General features: G+C 28.7%; 1 protein-coding gene and 1 long non-coding RNA gene across 2 annotated transcripts in view; one reads left to right on the top strand and one right to left on the bottom strand.

Annotated features, from left to right (window-relative positions):
• Balat (Beta-alanine transporter) overlaps positions 1 to 21,833 on the bottom strand; it is a 923,597-nt gene that overhangs the window by 665,039 nt on the left and 236,725 nt on the right. The window contains exon 2 of the mRNA XM_075369712.1: positions 5,676 to 5,856. Coding sequence (XP_075225827.1) covers positions 5,676 to 5,856 — 181 coding nt within the window. The remainder of the gene's footprint in view (positions 1 to 5,675; positions 5,857 to 21,833) is intronic.
• The window catches only part of LOC142326981 (uncharacterized), a 432,491-nt gene that overhangs the window by 277,049 nt on the left and 133,609 nt on the right, over positions 1 to 21,833 (top strand). The gene's annotated exons all lie outside the window — the stretch shown is intronic.

Genomic DNA, 21,833 nt, shown 5'->3' with positions numbered 1-21,833 from the left:
GCGGGGGTTGTTATTTTTTATCCTTTGGGCTCGCAGGATATGTTAGAGAGCAAACTACTTAAAATTCTTTTCACATTATGAAAACAATTTTGTTACCATGATGTACTATATTATAAAAAAAAATAAATAAATAAAAAAAAAAAAAAATTAAGTCGACTACCATGCTTTTTATTTTAAAGTAAAAGTTATATACGTTTTACGACTCTAAGTTAGCTTTTACTCTAGATTAAGCTTCTTCAGACTCGTAAAAAAATGTATTCTCGTATTACAAAATATGAAATAATATAATTTTCTTTTTTGTTTCCGAAATTATAAATCACTCAAAAAATTGCTAAAAACATTTCCATGATTTCTAAACTTTTTATAGTAATTTTGTTTTTGTTTTAAACTGGGAAGATTTTTTTACGGTTAATTCACTCCATAAGCATAATTAAAGCTGGAAATATAGAAAGAAAATGTAGAAATATATCCTATTTAGTAGTACACTACGTGTGAAGTTATAAGCCACAATCTAACAGTTATAGACAAGCAATTTGACAAGAAATAAATTTCTCACAAAAATATCGTAGCCATTTCCTTGGAAAATAACTTGGATACACGAGACACTACGAAAGGAAAGCCCTTCTAGCGATGCTGTATACCATAGTAGTAAACTATACAATAAATATATTTACTTCCAGAGAAAGTAAAATTGACTATTGGATTTTTACTCCAGATAAATGTACGTCATAAAAATAAGACGGATAGATTTTCTTATTGTTTTTTCTATATCTTTGTTTTGTATTAGTGAAGTAACAACCTTTAATCCGTCTTTTTTTTAATAAACTATGCTACATAATAAATATTTTTTCAGTTAGTTGAGGTAATTAGAATTCATCTTATATATAAAAGTAATTATTTTGAACCGAGGTGTATAGAGATGACATACCCTAAATTACGTAGAAATATAGTGAGTCCGATAATTTAGTTCGGGGTCTGTAGGCCAGTAAATACGTTGCAATCCTGAGACCACATTGAGATGAAGATTGAGAATGCAATTCCTTAAAGTTCTATCCCGAGACGTTGCAAACCTGAACTCGCATATAAAATCCTTCGCGTTCCAGTTCTCCTGCAATAAACTGGGAACCTAAGGTAGCGAAGAATTCCGAAAACAATTCACTCGTTATCGCATGGCAAGGAGGGTAGTACTCTACAGATAATCTGATGAGTTCCAGCCAGTCTGTGATTTAGACGGTGGTAACCTGAATTTGAACTGTGCTTAACGCAGGTAGTTGTATCAAGATAGGTGATGTCTCAAGGAACTTCTAACAACGCAGTACTCTAGTGTACCCTGACAGCTGGATGATTAGTCGTAGATACTGAGAAAGCACGAATCCAAAGGTAATTCCGGTCAGTGAAGTTCGGTTTTGATTTCAGAATGACGTATAATGATTCGGTAAGTGTCAGAGATTCTAATTCTTCCTTTCGACTAACTAGGTCATTGATGTTACATGTAATGATCTTTAGAAGTATCTAGCTGTTAAGCAGATTTTCGCGATCACTTGGTTGAGTAAGCTTGTTAGGCTTTTTATTTGTTTGACTATTAAGTCTATATTGGGGGCCAGCTTCTCCAATTTGTAATCATCCCCACAGGTACACCCAACCACTGAAGCATACAATCCGAGGAGAGTACTGGAATCGGCACCCAAATTCCTAGTCGTTCCTCGCTTCGGCGAAGGGAAATTGGCAGTACGTGAGTCAAAATTAGACGATCGCCAGATTGTTTAAATTCGAGGATTATTTGCAGAACTGCAATTCACTCTTTGTCTCTCTCTCTCTCTCTCTCTCTCTCTCCTTTCTAGAATTTCCCTATACACTCTGTAACCCTTGTAGTTGGCCAGGTGATCTGACTTACATAGAGTTACTCTAAAGGAGTGCTACTCTCCTTTTTTGGACAGTCTGTATTCTATGGCCTGCACACTTCACGTTATGGAAGATTTGCATACAATTATTTTTTGTATGACCGTACTGTTGGCAGCGCATAAATTGTCCTAATCCAGCGTCTTTCTTGATATTTCAAATGAAACACCACAGTTAGCTACGTAGTTCAAGTTAAAGATAGATATATTGCTTTCTTTGAGGTCGAAGTATACAACAAAATGTCGATACTTGATCATTGGTTATTCTATGACGTGCATTCAGTATACATCTAACCCTATGACCATGCCACTCTATCCCCTACTTGATCATTCCCACAGGAACGGAGTAATGTAGGTTCCTGACACCTCGAAAGGCTCATCCTTTCTTGTGAACGTATATCCAATTAACCCTTGCTCACGAACTAAGTCTATAATCTTTTTGTACACCTCATATCCTTTGAAATAAATCGTAGTTGTTTGGCACCGACAAGCCGCACGTTGTAGTCGGTCTTTGTTACAATTGTGTCCACTAGTTCATAAAGCCTCAGAAAAAGTGATCCCATATAGCATGATAGGTTGAGGTCTGAGAGTTTTAAATGTCTCACATTTACCCCTTTATCCTTCGCTGGAAGGTTGTAAAATTTATTCGATGAAGATAAATCATTAGAATCTTCGAGGTATAGGAACAGTCTATGGAACAGAAGCTGGTTGGGAGGCCACAATATAATATTTAATATAAATATAATTAAATAATAATTAAAATTTGTTATTGATTTGCTGCACATTCTAAAAAAAAAAATATGATGAATATAGAATTTAGTAACCAACGTAGGCCTACAATTCCCTGAGCTTTTTAAATTTCCATTGAATTTGCTGCGCATATTTTTCATATACTTCTAAAACGTAGCAATTAGGAACACTCTGTCAGCCAAATAGCTGCCATATAACAAGCGTCAACTTAATGCGATAACCGTTACTGTAACTAACAACCAGATGCAAGATACTTGTAAGTTTTTTTGATTATTTCCCATTAAATTGTATCGTGCGTAGGAAGTTGTATTTAAAATGTATTTTTATATAACCTTAATCTGTGATTTAAAAAATGTTTTTACTTTCTGTTAGCAGTTAAAAATTATAGTCACGACTTCATACAACGATTAGGCAGGACAAAATGTTGTTAAATTCATAAATAGAAAATAAATACATGCTCGTAAATATGAAAGAAAAAACAAATGTTGATAAAGAAATGATAGTGTAATAAAATATTTTAATTAATAAAAAGCTATTTAAATAAATTATAACATAATTATTTTATTATTTAAAAAATTTTCTATAATTTTTTACTCAGCCATTTTATCACCGAGTATTATTACATTTTTAAAAATAATCTTGCGCATTTCTTCTCAAACCACTTTCGTTAATTTAATTCGGTTTTAATATTTTAATCTTTTTTTTTATTTGGTTTAATATTGCTAACAATAGACACCGCAGATAAAGAAACGTCAACATTTCAACTTACAGCATTATAACGAAACACGCTTCTAACTTGTCCCGTTCAAATTTGTTCGACCTTTAATTAAGCTTAACTCAAGAACGACTCAACCAATCTTCACCAAATTTTCACATGCACAACTTCACATTACTACAGCATATCTAGAATTCAATGAAATTTATCTAGTAGTTTTGGAGATTGTATACTTACTCCGCAAAATTTTATGCTTAGGCCTACACGTATATGTAAGGAAACTCCAATTTAAGTGAATGGAATTTTTGTACTCCTCATATCTCGAAACGTAAATTCTTTTTCACCCCCAGTCCCAACATGCAACCGAATGCAATACCGTACTTTTTTTGGAAAAGTCAGTAAAAAAAAAAAATCATAAAAATATTAAAATTATTATTATATATTATATACGATAAATTTTTGTATGTGTGCAGACCATATCTCATTGCCCCAAATTTTCGTAATAGCTTATTACTCTTTAAAATTAGTAGTCACCTAATCCTCTTTTATCTTAAATTTATATCTCATTATTTTAATATATATTTATGATTATTTCTCCATCGACAGGATATTTAGCTACTATTCTTCCTACAACAAGAATGAGATATTTATTTAAAGACACTTCCCCAATTTCTTTGCTGTGTTGTAACTTGTCCTAGCTTTTTGTAAAAAAAACAAAAAAACTTGTAATTATGAATCCTATCACATCAGTTGTAAGATTAATTGTATCATTGGATGATATCCAATGATGTATTGTCATTGGAATTTCATTTTTCTAAACTTGACCTTTTTTTTTTAAAAAAAAACAGCCAATTTTTTATTTATTCCAGGTGTTGCATTGTAAGTCTATTTAATGAAATTAACATGCAAATCCATATTTTTATAAACATATTTATAAAATAAACACGATACAATAAAAAATTATTTTATGTCGCTATACATCATGTAAATGCAGTCCATCTTCAAATACATATTTTTTTACTTAAAAATGGTCAATTGATCGGTAGATTGATTGTAATGTTAAACATGTTAATGATTGTACATTATATTTATGTTAATCTAAAAAAAAAAAAGTGGTGAGAAATCTTGCTGATTAATTTATAATAATAAAATAATATTAATAAAATTAAAAATACTGCAATATAGACATTATTTATGTAGCCGTAATAATGTTCATATACCGTATTTTTCCCCAGAGATAGGATGAAATAAAGCAACAGAGTTTCCTGCAACGATCGTGATACACAAATAATTGGAGAATGAAAAGGGGTTATAGCAAACCCCTGTTTCAGACCCAATTGGGATTTGTAACTGCAACGGTATTACATAGCAACGAAAACATCTAATAGTTCTATGATCATTTTTTGGGGAAAACTCCCATTTTAAAACAAATGGAAGTTGTAACAAACAGTTACATAAAACTATTTTATAATATTAATATTGTGATTTTTAATATTACTAGATAGCCATTTCATGAAACGGTCAAATAGCAATGAAATTAAACTCTTAATTTTTGTAAAACTATAAAAAGTAAAACTATCCCAACTATTTTTAATAATACTGTAGCAACGAAAATTAATTAGTTTTAATTCAAACAAATCCATGAAATAATATCTAGTAAAATTCTTTATGTAAAACTTTGACTTCGAAAAACACGAAAATTTGTTTTGAAAGTACTGTGTAATTTCATAATCCTCAAAACATAATCTCATTGGAGGAAAATTTTGAAAGATACAAATTTGATATATGGTTCAACTGTTGTCGGCCTGCTGTGGTTAATTTTTTAATTTAACAAAATAGAAAGTTTATTAAAATAAGAATAAATATTTCCAAAAAAAATATATTTAAGAATTTTCTATTTCCCTTTTAAGAGGCGGAGGACAAGTTAAATATTTTAGTTTCTAATCTTTCGTTTTTGTTTTAAAATTAGCTCTATACAAGCAAATAGCGGAACCCTTTCCTCCAATAGCGGACTTTCCTCGGCAGAGGAAAGAAAATGGTCCTTAACCAGCATTATACAAAATTGTTTTATGATTGTTTTATCATTATTTATATAGCCGTAATAATGTTTATATACCGTATTTTTTTCCCAATGATAGGATGAAATAAAACAACAGAATTTCCTGCAAATGGAAGAACGGATATTTATTGTAAATATTATAATGTCTCTACTGAAAAATAAAATTCTACTAAAATACATAACCATAAATAATTACATGAATTCATAAATAAAACATTTACTTTTTTTCTATAATATTTACTAGTTTACTTACTTCCGTGACGATAGTTGCAGCATATCTTGAATAATCAAAACTCCAGCCGTGTTGACACGGAGATATAGAAGCATTATCCGGTGGTTCAAATTCTTGTAATCCCACTACAGAAGAATAGTTCCTATCATACATGAGACACTGACTGTACACAGCAACTCCTTCTCGCCACTCCACTGGTATACTGTAAATGGAAAAAAATAATTAATACTTAAATACAAAATTGAATCTTATTTTAATCTGATCGGTTTTATATTATATTTTCTGTTAGAATATGAAAAAGGAATTAAATATTACTTTATTTTCTTACCACTTATAATATTATTCATCACTTTTATTTTTTTGATAAAGATGTCGGGTTTAGCTCAGTTATATAACCTAAGTTACACGCAATTCCAGGCTTATCAAATCAAGACCTGTTCTCGGAAAAAATAATATTCTAAAAAGTAATTTTCATTGGATCAGTAGCACTTACAGTTCGTTAATAAATGTCTACAAGCCTCGAGGATGTTGATCTAATGTTGATGTGATATTCTGGAATAACCCCTACAGTTTTTAAATGGTTGATGAACATACTATTTCCGATAAGGAAATTTATTATCTTTTTAAAATTTTGCCATTCTTTAGAAATGTGGTGAAATCCAAGCTCTTTCATCAGGCCATCGACATCAGTACAAACGCACAATGAATTTTTCATAGTAAAATAAGTTGAAAGAGTTCTATTTCGTGTTTTAGTAGTAGTAAAATTAAAACGCTATTGTTTTGAAACAATTTTAAAACACAACTGTTTTTTTCCACTAAAAGATTCCACTTTTGCAGTTTAGACCCCAGAAGTTAAGCTTGCAGCTTTGATAACTTTAAATCGCGAAGTAAATTATTAAGTTCATGTTGAGTTAAATAAGGAGGTCTCTCATCAGATAGAGAAAGAAATTTTTCAAAATTTTCTACATAATCTCCTTCATTTTCAGATTGTTCTTCTATAAATGTCGGATTAGATGGGGGTACAGGTACAGGTAACTCCTCTCCGTGTGGTACCGACTTGAGGATACATCTGAGGATACATCCTGAGCTGTATGAGCTGAGGATACACCTGCATATTTTATGAAATTTCTTTTTTTGAATGAAAATTCAAATATAATTGTTATACAAAACTACCAGTCGGTTAAAGTGACAAATGAAGAGGTCTTGCGGCAAATAGATGAAGAAAGAAGCATTTGGAAAAATATAGTTAAAAAGAAAAGACAGACTTATAGGCTACATACTAAGGCATCCTGGAATAGTCGCTTTAATATTGGAAGGACAGGTAGAAGGAAAAAATTGTGTAGGCAGGCCACGTTTGTAAAACAAATTGTTAGGGATGTAGGATGTAGGGGGTATACTGAAATGAAACGACTAGCACTAGATAGGGAATCTTGGAGAGCTGCATCAAACCAGTCAAATGACTGAAGACAAAAAAAAACCAGTCGGTGAAGTGGTTCTTAGGTTCACGCCAAACCATCAGTACAGCAAATAGCATGCTGGTCGTTTCCCTTTCAACCATTCAGTTAGAGAGTTACTCAGCACGATATGCAGATAACATCAGGCGGCCAGATTTTATCTTTTTCAGAGTCCACAATCAAAATAAAATGTATATGCTGTTTTTTATCAATTTAGAAGTAGTCTTTCTTTGAGATTTAGGCGTAAATTTAACACAGACATAACAAAAATTGTCTGAACGATTTGAACATCTACAAACTTTTGTAGGAACCATGTTGTAGCCAATAAAAATAAGAAAAATCACTTTTGTATGATAAATAATTGATGAAATATAGCAAAACACTAATACCTCTGTGAAATACAACACATTATAGATAAGTAAAGCTAAAGTAAATAAGATTTAAGATTTGTAGTAGGAAACAACAGATCTGTCTACATGATATGTACAGATATGTTTGTACGTGTCTACTTTTGATATAGTGTATAAATATATATATATATATATATATTTTTTTTTTTTTATTAAATATGTATGCATATTGTTTAAAAATAAAAATACATTCTATACTAATACTATTCTTAATTGTAACCAATAGTTAATCAAAATGAGTTTATTACAAGAGGTTTTTACAAATTTACAATTTACGTAAAACATTTTCGTTCTAACACAATTTCAATAGCATATTTGAAATCAGTCCCCAAATTACCGTAAGAAAATTTGTGTACCATGTTAGATACAAATTTTATGTTGTCTAGTGTAAGTAATATTTTATTTACATAATAATTATACCACAAAATTTTCTCTTTAATAACATTTTTTGAAGAGTTTTAAGTCAAATTATTCACCCCCTCCCAGAAAATGTTCCATACAATTCAATAAGGAATCCAAAAATAGTGTCAAAAGGAATAGTTAGTATCAAAAGTTTCAGGTGAAATAAGTTATCAACTATCTAATGTATTTAGATGTCAATTGACTTTGTGAGTGAATTATCAGTCATATTTGTAGAACTTATTTTGGGTAATAATGTTAATAAAAGATTATGTGATATTGCGCCAACCTATTTTGTGCATTCCTTATTTATCAGCAATCCCTTTTAAAAGTCCTTCCCTTTTTAGATCTTTATAATAATATCATTTCTTCATTGCTAGATGTGAAAAATAGGAGGGAGTGATCAACAAAAATAAAATTTGTAGACTCTTGAGAAAGCATAATAGTTTGCAAATACAAAGTCAAAAAGCTTTTTCTGTTTATTGAACATACATTAAAATAATTTATTTTTGGAAAAATCTTTTTTTAATTTTCTGATACCTAATTTTGTTAATTATACTAAAATTTATAACACATTTCAAAAAAAATGAATAGCTGTTTAAAGCTATTTATTATTTCTTAACTTTGGCTTACAGTAATGAATCACAAAAAAAAAATAATAACGCTTACAACTTATTCCGACAAGTGTTAAATGTGAGCATCTTTCGTTACGTGTCACACCCAACCGAGAGGAAAGTTCATCCCATAATCCAGCATCTCTGTAGTAATTGAAGCGACAGCCGATTGCCTCAAATCGGATAGATGAGTAAATCGAGGATCAGATACAATGATCCTTTATAAAATATCAAAGAAAATTTCACATGGGTCAAATTGAATGACTTCGGAGGCCACCCCAAACAGCTCTGTCATCGACTGATCCAGCAGTCGGGGAAAACGTCATTCAATCAATTCCATACAGAGTTATATAGTTGAGGTGATGCACCACCATATTATCAAATAAAATTTCCTGGTCTCTCTTGCATTTAAGAAAAGTTCCATGTACGCAGCTTATCCAAATAAGCAACTCCTGTTACCACTGCTTCATCGAAAAAGTACTTCGGTAAACTTGTCATCCGGATATTGCACAGAAAAAAATAATAATAATAATTTTTGGGAGTCCCTTTTGCACTGTAAGATTTTATGAGGATTTTCTGAAAATCAGATACGGGTAATATGTGTGTTAACTTTTCTACTAAGATGAAATGATGAAAAATCACTAAACACATTTCAATCACGAGGTCGGAACACACAGCGCAGTTGGTAGGCTTCAAAGCCTGTAACAACTTTAAACTGTATGGACGCGTATGTAAGTGTTTTTAAAAATATTTCTATATATTGTCATCACCGACATTTTCTAGTTTTGGCCATCACATTTTTGAACAACACAAGAAAGATTCCCTGACACGTTCAACATTTACTTTAGACACCCTCGGTCATCCGGTACTCTTCCCTTTAGATAGACATCGTTTTAAGCCGATTATGCCATTGAAAAAAATGTTATTTTCACTTGGAAGAGAATTACGATTAAATTTTCTACAGAACGCAAATCGAACTACAGCTACAGACCGGGATTTAGCAAACTGAAAAATACAAAAGGTTTTCTATTCAGGATAAGCATCTTTGCTAGTGGCGCTGTCAGGGGAAAGATAAGGAATCAATCTGCGGCAATGTGCGCAACTAAAACTGTCTTTTTTTCTGTTTTATTCTTCCCTTAAATCAACACTGAAAACTTCCAAGATGTATAACAAATTAAAATTCTAGATGTTGTTGATATTCATACACTACTTTGTAGTTTTAAGCTATTTTTATTTATTTATTCTATCTTCCGGCTACATTTTTCAACTATTAACGTATTAGAAAAGACATATTTGATCATTTATTTCTCCTTAACTTTTGCCAACTAAATTTGTTTATTTTTTACAATTTAATTTTTTTCATGCTAACGTTTTAATACTGAAACCTTAAAGCTTTTGTTTTTGTACTTTAAAGCGGAGAAAAACGTCCCTTATAGTAAAAGTTTACGTGTTTGTAACTTAATCACTGTTAATTATTCACCCAAATAAATTTTAAGACGGTAGTGTTTATTTAATCATGAAGACAGTGACAACCATCAGCTTAAAGTTAATGGTAAATCAATTATTCGTCCAGTTTACTCTACTTTAACCGGGTTGGAATATTAACTTTTGATCAGCTTATCTAAGCGAAATAATTCTAAAAGTTTATTCTTTGAGTACTTTTGTTTTATATATTAAATATTAAATGACAACTGAATAAAACTGAAGATAAATTTTATTTAATATTTATTTATTCCAATCAGGATAAATTCCATCTTTATTATTTATTTTTTGCCAAAATACTTTTAAAATTTATTTTATTTTACTGGCTGCTGGAATACCAGTAAGATGTTAATTATTTGCTGTTTTAATGTAAAGTCAATTAGATAGTTTTTATGTTTATTAATTAATTTATTCAGTGAATTTATCAGTTTTTATGAGATTCTTTTTCTATTTTGTAGAATTTTATTCTTGTGGTTCCGTTTTAAGTTTTATTCCATTTAACGTGGAACATATTTTAAACAAAAAAATTACACTTCCTATGTATAATTTAAAAAAAAAAAATTTTAATATTTTTTAGTTTCTTGTCATCTGCATATCTTACAATTAAGAGTACAATTATTAAGAGTAATAAATGGGTTACCGTGAAAATATTTCTTTAATAATCCGATTCTTTCTTGTTTTTTTTTTTTTTTTTTTTTTTTTTTTTTAAATGATTTGAGAATGTATTCTTGCTCTACGAACATCCTCAGTTCATGCTTAGAAGTGTTCTGGAAGTTTGTTTAGTAAAAAATTTCTTTTTTAAATAAAACTATTAAAAAAATCAAATTAAAGTTTTGAAAAAAATATTTAAATGAAATTGTATTAAAAAAAAAAAAACAACTTCTTTAGTATTTTAATTTCACTTTCTAGAAGAAGGTGATAAATGAAAGATTAATAAGTCGCTGATAAGCTTTTAATCTGGCTCCGACATGAAATAAACGAAATACAGAATGGAATTGAACAAATATTAATTTTTTTATGCGGTTTTTAATTTCGTTTTTTTTTTTAATTTTGTTTATTTTCATAATAAGTTACATTTTAACAAATTTATCGGCCGGTGTTTTTGTCGTGCTTTTTATTTTGAGATATTTAATTCTAAAAAAAAAGTGATAATAATAATGATAAATTAAAAACTACATTGATGAAAAAATATATTATCGTTTTTCTTAATAAGTGGAGCTAAAAATTGATTCTGAAAAAATTTTAGTATTTAGTTTCAAATGAAAGGGTCTCTGAAAAAAAAAGTTATATATATTTCTGAGAAAACTAAACTCATACTGTACACAGGGGAATGTGATGATTTGAATAAGGTAACACCCACATACATTCAAATACTAGTAATATCCATGACATTTTTATTACAAAATTGAGAATGACACCAGGGAAATGTAGATTTCTATGATTTTGTTTTTAGCAATAAAACTGTTTTATTAAAGAATCGTGTAATTTTTATTATATCAATTATTAAATTAAATTGAGTTTAATTATAATACACTAGGATAACTGATGGAAAAAATCAATAATAGTACAAAATGTAATTAATTTCCACCTACTGATTAATGTTTATAATTTAACACAGTAATAACAATTACTTTCATAGACTTTACATTTCAACCTCCAATTTTGTTGACTATTTAATAAACTAATCGTAACCTATTTAAAATAACAATTTTCCCAAACCAGTTTCATAACATGTTCCCGACTCGTTACTGCATGTCTCGTGGTGGTCGGAAATCAAAATAGCTGTACGGCACGCCCTACAGCTAGTAGTAAACTAATAAATTTTTTTAAATATTAAATATTTTACAGATTATATTAGATTATTAGTATATAGATATGAACACGATATCTTTTACCATATTAACAGAAATATATTGAAGTAAAAGGATTAATATTTTTTCTTAAATGAATATCTTGAATATTTTAACCCCCATTAAGATATAATGATAATTTTAATTACAGAGATAATGTCCAAGCCACTAAAGTATAAATCTGCAAAGTTTTATTAAAATCTCTCCAGTAGGTTTTACTTGATGCACACACAGAAACGATCCTAGTTATCATTTTGTTGTATGTACTGATTATAAAATAAACTTATTAGAACAAAAATGAGAGTGTACATATGATTCTTGTGACAGGAAATTTAGTTTTAGGAATAAATTATATATTACACACACCAAATGATGAGTTTGATCTTTTAGGAGCCCTATTTTTGCAAAACGGTAGGATTAAATCTTAAATTTAAAATCTGATGTGGACTACACATGATTTCCTTGTACTCTTATTAAATTACATTCACACATTTTTTTTTAAATGAGAAGTGCATAAACTTTTTTTTAATTAAAAGCCTCTGATAGTTTTTCGTATATATGTATTTTTTTAATTATTGAATTATAATTTCATCGTAATTTTTTTTTTGTACAATGAGTAGTTAAAAATGATTAATAAATCAATATATTTAAATAAAAAAAAAAAAAAAACATTTAAAAAAAAGGAGATGAAGTCGGATTCGAACCGATGTGCCTTCCCTTAAGATTCAAATATTTCATTAATTAAAATTTTATTTGGCTATAACTCTAGAACCAATGAAAATAAATAGCAGTTTTGATATATCATAGATAAGCTCTCAACGAGTGCTTATTACTGCAGTTAAGAAAAGTCCAAAATCCAATTTTTTTTAATATTGGGCTTTTTTAGACATTTTGATTAAATCGATTGCAATCAAAAGGAGGTGCATAACTACATGTTACAACAGTCTTAAATCTAAAATTTCAACATCCTACGGCTAATTGTTCTTGAGTTATTCGAGATACATACATACGAACAGACGTCACGCCGAAACTAGTGAAAATGGATTCAGGGTTAAAATGGATATTTCCGTTGAAATCTGAAAACCGAAATTTTTCGTGTTCACAGTACTTTCTTTACTGCTTTCAAGGAAGTAAAAAGGAATGGAATTCTAAAAATTTCAGATAACTATTTCTACATAACTGACCATTCGGTATATTATTAAGCAGATTAGCTTTTCTCTTAGTTTGTCTTTAGTTTAATTACCAACACAGTTTGTAGATATTTCATTTATAATTTTACCCACTTTATCTTCTTCTTTTGAATTACATGTTTTTAATCCATGCCAAAGATCATAATATTAAAAATTAAGTGTATACAGAATAATTTAAATTGTACAACAAGAGATGATTTTCAACATTAGTATATGTAATATGATAAACATGCTTTTTTTTACAGTTATGGCTGGTGAAATATTTCGCCCTAGTCTGTGTTCCAAGGGTAAAATGAAGCTCTAATGAAACCTTTATAACTTAAATTAATGGGAAAATGTGGTTTTATATGTTTATTACCTGGAAAATTGAGTAAAGTAGGTTGGAAAACTCTACATTTGTTATTTTCTATGAAAGGTGTTTGCTAAGAGCAAAATATTAAAGTGGAAAATCCATTTTATATTAATTTTTAATATTTTGTAGAATAAAAGTACATCTATGTAATTTATTGTTGTACAATAATAAATTTTTATTGTACTAAAATGCTTATAGACGGAAAAGTATTCCGTCACACTCTAAGACATTCTACTACATTAAATTTCATGATTGTCAATCAGTCTTTAAGTGATGTAAAAAAAAAAGTATATACATGTGTAACACAAACCACTACTGTACATTTACATTTTTGTGATTTAGGATTCCAGATAATTCAAATAACTCAAAACAATGAGAAATAAAACCTCAATGGTATAGGATAAGTTTTTCACTTGAAAGGTATACTTTACCATGGTTATTCACTACCAACCTTGAAAAATAAAATGAATAGATTTGTAACAGCATCTTTGTATACTTATTTTTAAAACTGTTTGGCAAGTAGATAAAAAATATGTAATACTTTTAATAACAGTATTTCATTAGCTGAAATAAAATAAGGAATATTTGAAAGAAAAAAAACAAATTGCTTTTTAAATAGTAACAATTTATTTATAAAGTTAATTTTATATTATTTTTTGTTAACTATTTTTGTTGAGATAAAATAATAGATGATTATAATGATTACAGTTATAATATTAAATTATGTTTGATTTTATAATTATTATAACTCATTACAAGCAAGCCAATATGATCAATTAACTAATTAGCTTCACCTACACTGGGTGTAATGTGGATATATATATATATAAATGTAATTAGCATAAAGACTGCTTAGAACATCATTAAATTTGCTGACAGATGTTTAATAGAGTGGTAGCCTACAGTAGTATATTCATAGCATAACAAAAAAAAACTTTTGCTCCTCTTTATTTATCTGTAACCCTGCAGTCAGCTCTCAAAAATTATTCCCTCTCCATGCCTCAATTAAAACCATCTGTGTTTCATCCATACATGTTTGACTGTAACATTCCAAAAGAGTGATAAATTTCTTAACCATCTAAATGATTACACATAATACATAATCTGAAAAACTGGTTTTCCTTAATTAAGTAAATGCAATCATTGGAATAGCATCATTCAGAGACTCCCCTTTAACCCTTTGAATGTAAGGGTAACAATATATCATTACCCATAATTTGTGCTAGAACTGTCAGAGTACCAAACAATCTATACACTATTTATTCTCGTTTAATTTATTAAAATTACGAGTAGATTGTGGTGGAGGGTTGTATATTGGTTCTGTATGTTTAATTCTGCATGTATATTGATAGTATTCAGTTTTAAATGGCTGTCTCAACAAATTACCAATATCATCATATTCTACCTAATTTTCTGGGTAAATGGTATATTTTTCAAATTTATAAATTGAAAATAACATTATATACAATGGTTTCAATAACTCCTCTGCATGCCAGGATAAAAACACTTGACAGATTTGGCACAACCCACTTCAAAATGGCTGTCAGCCAAAGGGTTAAAAATAAAGAATGTAAATCAAAATCTGGACACATGAAATGTGGTATTAAATGTTACTGAAGATTATCCATTGTTCAGTGATTTCATTCAGATGTAATAACATCTAATAAATAATGAAAATTCGTTACAAAACACTAAACTGGCTTCTACATGCAATGTAATACAAAAGACCTGGCCTATTTTTAAGTAATTTGTTCGGTTTAATTTAATGTTCACCCACCATATGTTGCCAAAATTCTACTGCTCTTTTTAACATTTGTCTGAAAGCATTCATAGTGGCTGCTGAGAAAATTATTAGTTTTTTAATGAAAAACTAGCTTATTCTCTATAATGATGGAATAAAACCCTAGTGACATGATATTATAGTTATTAATATTTTAACAAGGATTATATAGAAAGATAAATAAATTTTATTGAAAGTAACAAACAAATACTTTTTCATTATTATTGTTATATTACAACAAAACAATGTTAAAATTCTCTGAATGATCTTGGTATTTAACACTAATGAGAAAGAATGAAGACTCATAAAAAAGATTTCATTGAAGGGGGCTGTCATCCCTATCTTTCATAGTAGCTACTACTATCTTGATGAGTCAATATTCTTGGCATAAGCTTTGCTTTCTAAAAATGAAAATTTGCATACATCAACATTTTCATCTCTGTAAGTGTGTACATATCTATGAGATAAGTATTTTGCTGTTCAATTATTCTACTTTGATGGTGGGTCTTGCAAGCTTCATTTATCTTGAAAGCTGTGGCAAAGGGTTAGTTGCTATAAGGCTTCCAAAGCTGAACAGATTGAAAGTTAGGAATCAAACTATGTAGAACTTCACAGAAGCATCTCTTTCCCAAATTAGGGGTTGGCTGTTCTATAGTTGGAAGGCAATGAAATACTGATAATTCTCCACATTTTTTCATCATGAACAGTCATCTCCTGACAAATATTCTGTAGTTAAATCACTTTTCATTCAAATCTCCAGGAGTAACAACTTAAGAAGTTATGAGTAATTAAATCTAATGACTTGAGAAGTTTTGATAACCAACTATTAGAAAAGAATCAGCAAGAGATGAAAAGAAGATATGAATAGAACCGTGAAATTTCAAAAACAGGATAAAAGAAACAGAATTGATATATTTGGAGTAATTAAAGTGAGATAGAAAGGAAGAGGTGAAAATATCAGTGAAGAATGCATTATTGAAGAAATAAGAAAGGAAGAAATGGTATTGAATAATTAGTAAGAAATAATATGAAGTGTAAAAAGAAAGATTTTTAGTAGTAATAGTTTAATTGTTGTTAGGATGTGAATGAACCCAAAGATTTTTTTTTTAATATAAGAGTACATATATACCAGTAAATATGAAAATGGTGCATATGAAGCATATGCATAGGTAATATGGTACAAATAGTTCCAAATGGGAACCTATTCTGAATGGTCCAAATGGAAAAATTATTGAAGAGGAAGGTAAGGATTTTTATAGGATAACAACAGGAAAACAGATTGTTGTAACAAGAAATTGGAATGTAGCGATGGGAAAAGAATGATGTACTGGGTAAGTATTGACTGTGTGCTCTGAACAAAATGAGGAGAAACATCTGTTGAGGTTTTATAAGAAAAATACAATTATTATAACAAATATTTGGTTAAAAATGATAAAAGTAGACTAGAAGAAGATACATGGAAGTCACCAGGAGATGAAAACAGATAACAAATTATTGTTTATGAGTAATTAAAAATAATAATAAATTATTATTTTCTTTCTATACAGCCAAATTACAAAACTCTCAATATGAACCACAAATAGAATCTAGATGTTATAAGTGTGTGAAGAAATAATTTATTGCATAAAAAGAGTAAAATGTAAATCAAAAATCTGCATGCAGTTGTTCAACTCTATAATAAAATTTAATTTATGTTTAAACTGTAGAAATTATATTAGTTAAAAATCTACAAATATGTTTAAAATTCATAAGAGATTTGTAGAAAATATATGTCTAAAATAAAAACAACAATATAATAATCAATAATAATTAATATTATTCATTAAACGTTAATAATGAATCTTATAGAAATAATATTCTTCGAAAAAAATCACTAATCATTTTTTTTTAAATTACAGAAACAAAATTCAGAAATGCAATAAAAAAACTCAACATTGATAATGATCCTTTACTTCTGGTATTAGAAATAAAACTAATATTTAAGAGAGTTAAAAAAGTAGTAAATTACCTAAATACAATATGAAAAAGAAGAGTTGTTAGCTCTAATATTAAGTAAAAGTAATTTACTTTTACATAAAGGCAATAGTGCAAAATGAGGTGAGAAGGCAATAGTGTAAATTAAGTTTGGCTAAATATGAAAGATACCATGTAAACAGCAGTGGAACGAACAACTAGTTTAATTAAACAAAGAATAATCAGGAAATTGTGAATTACCATAAAATAATGGAAAACAAAAAGAAATACAAGAACACTAAGAATGATGAAGGTTAGAAATGATAGAAAATTTAATTATTATTTAAGAAGAATAACTCAAAAACCAAGAGTAATAGCTTTCAGATGAATGCTCAAGTATAAAATATTTAGAAGACTAAAAACTGTATGTGTAAAAACTATATGGCAAATAAAAGGATAGTACAAGCATTAAATAAGTGGCCAGTAGAAACAAAAAAGTTTTATAAAAAAAGGAGGGCATATTTAAAAGGGGGAAGAGTACATGGAGAAACTACATCAGTCCAACAAAAAGTTATATGTCCTTTCCATAGAACGTAAGGTTGAAATGAAAATTGATGAAGTAGTATCATAAAATCGAAATTTATGAAAGTATAAAAGAAATAAATGACGGCAAAGCTGTAGGAATCCAGTTGATTACATTTAATTAAGTTTTAATGAAAAAGTATTTAAAGAGATGGAGAAAATGTGTTCATATAATAATCGTACAATCTAAAAATGTGGGATATGACTAGATAACTTTCCTAAAACTACCATGATTCCAAGCTGCACAAAAGATAGTAAACAAAAGATATAAGTATAATAGGACAATTCGTTTAATTTTGTATAGACTAAAGATTCTGCTGTGGATTCTTAACAGAAAACCGAAAGAAGAAATGAAGCAGATCAATATGAATTCAGGAATGAAAAGAGGACAAGTGAGTCCCCCTATCAACTGGGCTAATAAGAACTATTTTCAAGAGGTATATAGATTGATATAAAGAAAAAGGTGTATATTTTATAGATATGGAAAATGCATTGACCACCTCCAAAGGAATTAAAGTCTCTTCAAATTTCTTCATTCCTTAAACAGTCCATTCTTATCACACCTTTTATTTTCCTTCAGAAATGCATCACTGCATTGTAAACTTCATTTCTACTTGCTTCAGACATTTTCCACGTTTATAATCCACATAATAAGCATACAGTACCATAATCTTTTAAAATTTAAGTATAGTTTCAACTCAGTCTTTGTCTCCAATTTTTTTGTTGATGGTACCATGTATTTGCTATATATATAGCAAATCATATAGTATACACACATATAGTATATATTTGTTAGGTAGGTGCAAAATAATAACTTAAGTAATTAAAATGAACCATTTTCTGTAGACTTTTATCATCGAATTCTATCTTCATTCTGACACATTACTTTCTATGAAATTCCTTCAACCCATTGTTTATTTATAAAAATATTTTATTATTAAATTTGTTTCCATTGCTGCAGAAACACCTCTTGTTTACGAAGTTCCTATCTCATAAGTTAAGTTATACTATTATCTTGTAGGTAAGAAGGTAGGCAACAAAAAAAAGATTAAACTAAAATCTCCCCTGGGAGCAAAAGGAAATAGACAAGAGAGAGACCAGTATTCTAATGTTATCAGTTTGTACTGATAACATTATCTCTGGGGATTCAAGCCCAACCCATTTACTCCCTCTTTATTATAACATAGTTGAGGGTCAAACCTAAACCAGATAGGTGGATGATCTAATTAGAAATTGAGCAGTGCATTCTTGATAAGGGTATGCTACTTAATCAGCTACTACAGCTGCAACAGCTTCTTTACTATTTCTCCTGATATAAATGTGCCCCACGAGAATGGTTCAGAACTCCCTAAGGAATTTATTTGCTTAGCTTCTGTTTGTGTGTATGTAAGCATATGTATGGGTGTGTTATGTTGAAGTATTTGATTGATCTGTACTAAGACACTCATTTCAGGCTCCCAGAGGTATAACTTATTCTAAATGCTGAAATTTTTATAATGTAATTTACTTCTAAATTGCTTACTGAGTGTAATACAACTTAATTTAGTAGATCAAATATCGTTGTTTATATATATATATATATATATATATATATATATATATTAAACCATTATATTCTGATAATGGAGACTTTTCAATTTTTAAATTTATACACTTCTAAACTTTTTTTTTAAGTATTGAAATTTTTATGAAATATTACTTTAAAGAAAAAGAACTTAAAAAATATCTTTTACAAAATTTTAAACAAACAAATTATTTCTAATTTTTTTTATGAAAAGATTTCAAATAAATTCTTTATATTTTTAGTTTAAAAAATAATTGTTTTGTTTTTATACTTTATTAAACATAAAATTATGAAAATTACTCTTAAAAATAGGCACTATTTTTTATTCAGCAAATAAACTATTAAATAAATTATATTTTATTCTCTATGTTTCTAAAAGCTCACACATGCGTGTGAGCATGTACTTAGTACTTATTCATAACAAAAAAAGCTTACACAAAAGTATAATAAAACATTTAAATAATTCTATTTTAATATTTTGCTTAACCTCTGCAATACATAATAAATTTTCCTAGTAGTTATCAATAATTGTTGATTTGATTAAAAATGCTTAAAATAATTAGTTGATCAACAAAATACAAAATTATATTAATACAGTGTTACAACAGTTTTCTATGAAAACTGATGTAAAGAAACAGATGGGTTTATAGTTTATTGTCTTAATGTTGTTTATTGTCATACTGTATTTGGTTTTTTTATTTACTCTCTTGTGTAAGGCAGTAATATTTTACATATTATTTATCGTTACAGATGCTTGGATGAAACTTATACCGAACTCTACATATAAATGCAAAACTTATGCGCTGTATCTTATCTTATGTATATAAAAATGAATGTTTGTTTGTTTGCGTGTCTCGTATGCATTCCTGTACCATTCATCCGATTGCGATGAAACTTTAGTGAGTTTTTGTGCACACGCCAACGAAGGTTTCAGAATTAGTTTTGAAAATTGAATTTATGGTTCGATTTGGTTTATATTTAGAATATATAAATTACGTGAAAAGAAATATTTTTGCGAAAAATGAAAAAAAGGGGAATAGGGAGATAGGGAAAAACTAAAAAAGGGAAGATGCGAAAAAGTTAAGATTGGAAGAAGGGAAAAAGGTAAAGAAGAAGAAAATTTTGTGAAGTTCTCTACTGTTCAGTTTTTTAATGTTTTATCAAACTTTCATTTGTGTTCACGTAATACTGAAATCTAGCAATGGCGAAGCATTGCCGGGTCAGATAGTCTTATACATACATAAAAAGATTTGTTTGTGTTCTTGTCCGTATACCTTCCTACAACATTCATCTGATTGCAATAAAACTTTCGTGAGTTGTTGTGCGCACGCCCGTGAAAATTTTCTGAATTAGATTGGACCCGTTAGGTGGTGCTGTAGTCGAAAAATTGTATTTATGGTCTGATTTGGCTCGTATTCATAATATTTATTAGTTACGTGAAAATAAATATTTTTACAAAAAATTTGATTCGGTAGGTGGCGCTGGGGTCGAGATATTTCGGAAAATAGTATTTACGATCCGATTTGGCTCATATTCAGAATATATATATTAGTTAGGTGAAAAGTTATATTTTTAAAAAACTATACCCGCTAGGTGCCCTCGGTATCGAGATATTTACGAAGTAAACAAATATACAAACATACTTTCTCCTTCTATATATATAAAAGGTAATGTTCGTATGTGTGTCCGCTGTACACTAATAAACAACTAGACCGATTTACGCGCGGAATAAAGGAGAAAAAGGAAAAAAACGGAACGTGGAAATTAAAAGAAAACTAGGAAAAAGGGATTAATTGAAAGATAAAGTTTTGTGTAGTTCCACAATGTTCAGTTTTTTAATGTTTTATCAAACTTTCAGTTGTGGTAATTTAATCAATTGTGATATATATATATATATATACTCAAACCTAGCAATAGCGAAGCACTGCCGGGTCTGCTAGTTCTTAATTAAATTATCCTTTATGGAATTTCATTAATATTAAATATTTACCTACACAAGCCAATAGATATAAGATTTAGGTTATCGTTATGGATATAATGATGAAAAGCGAGATGGAAAATGTTAGATTAATCATCAAGGAAGTCCAAATGAATCTAATTAAATGAGAAAAACTTTTAGAAGTATGTTCAAAAATAGAATATTTTTTTAAGGGTAAGTATTTTTATTATGTAAAAAGAGGAAAAAGAAACCTATATATTTTTTTTATGGGGGGATTTTCTTGCCTGAAAACGAAAAGTGGGGTATCAATAATACTCGTTTTAGCTAATTTTTAACTGCTTTTTTTCTTTTTAAATATTTTATTTATAAAAGTAAACTTTTTTTATTAATCATAAAACATTAAATGTTTATAAAGTTATGAAGGAATGTTCAGAAAATATTTTATTTGCTTATTTAAAATGAATCGTTTTCATGATCGGTGTATAATTATTTTTCCAAATAATAAACTTTACGAATCCCGTATTTAAAAATTTTAATAAAAGAGTAGATAAAAGTTTTTAGATAAATCTAATATCCCTTTTATATTTAAGATATTTTCTGATGATGTTTG

Source organism: Lycorma delicatula, chromosome 6 (genome assembly GCF_047948215.1).
Source record: "Lycorma delicatula isolate Av1 chromosome 6, ASM4794821v1, whole genome shotgun sequence".
Taxonomy (NCBI): Eukaryota; Metazoa; Arthropoda; class Insecta; order Hemiptera; family Fulgoridae; genus Lycorma; species Lycorma delicatula.
This window is presented reverse-complemented; position numbering and strand designations above follow the sequence as displayed.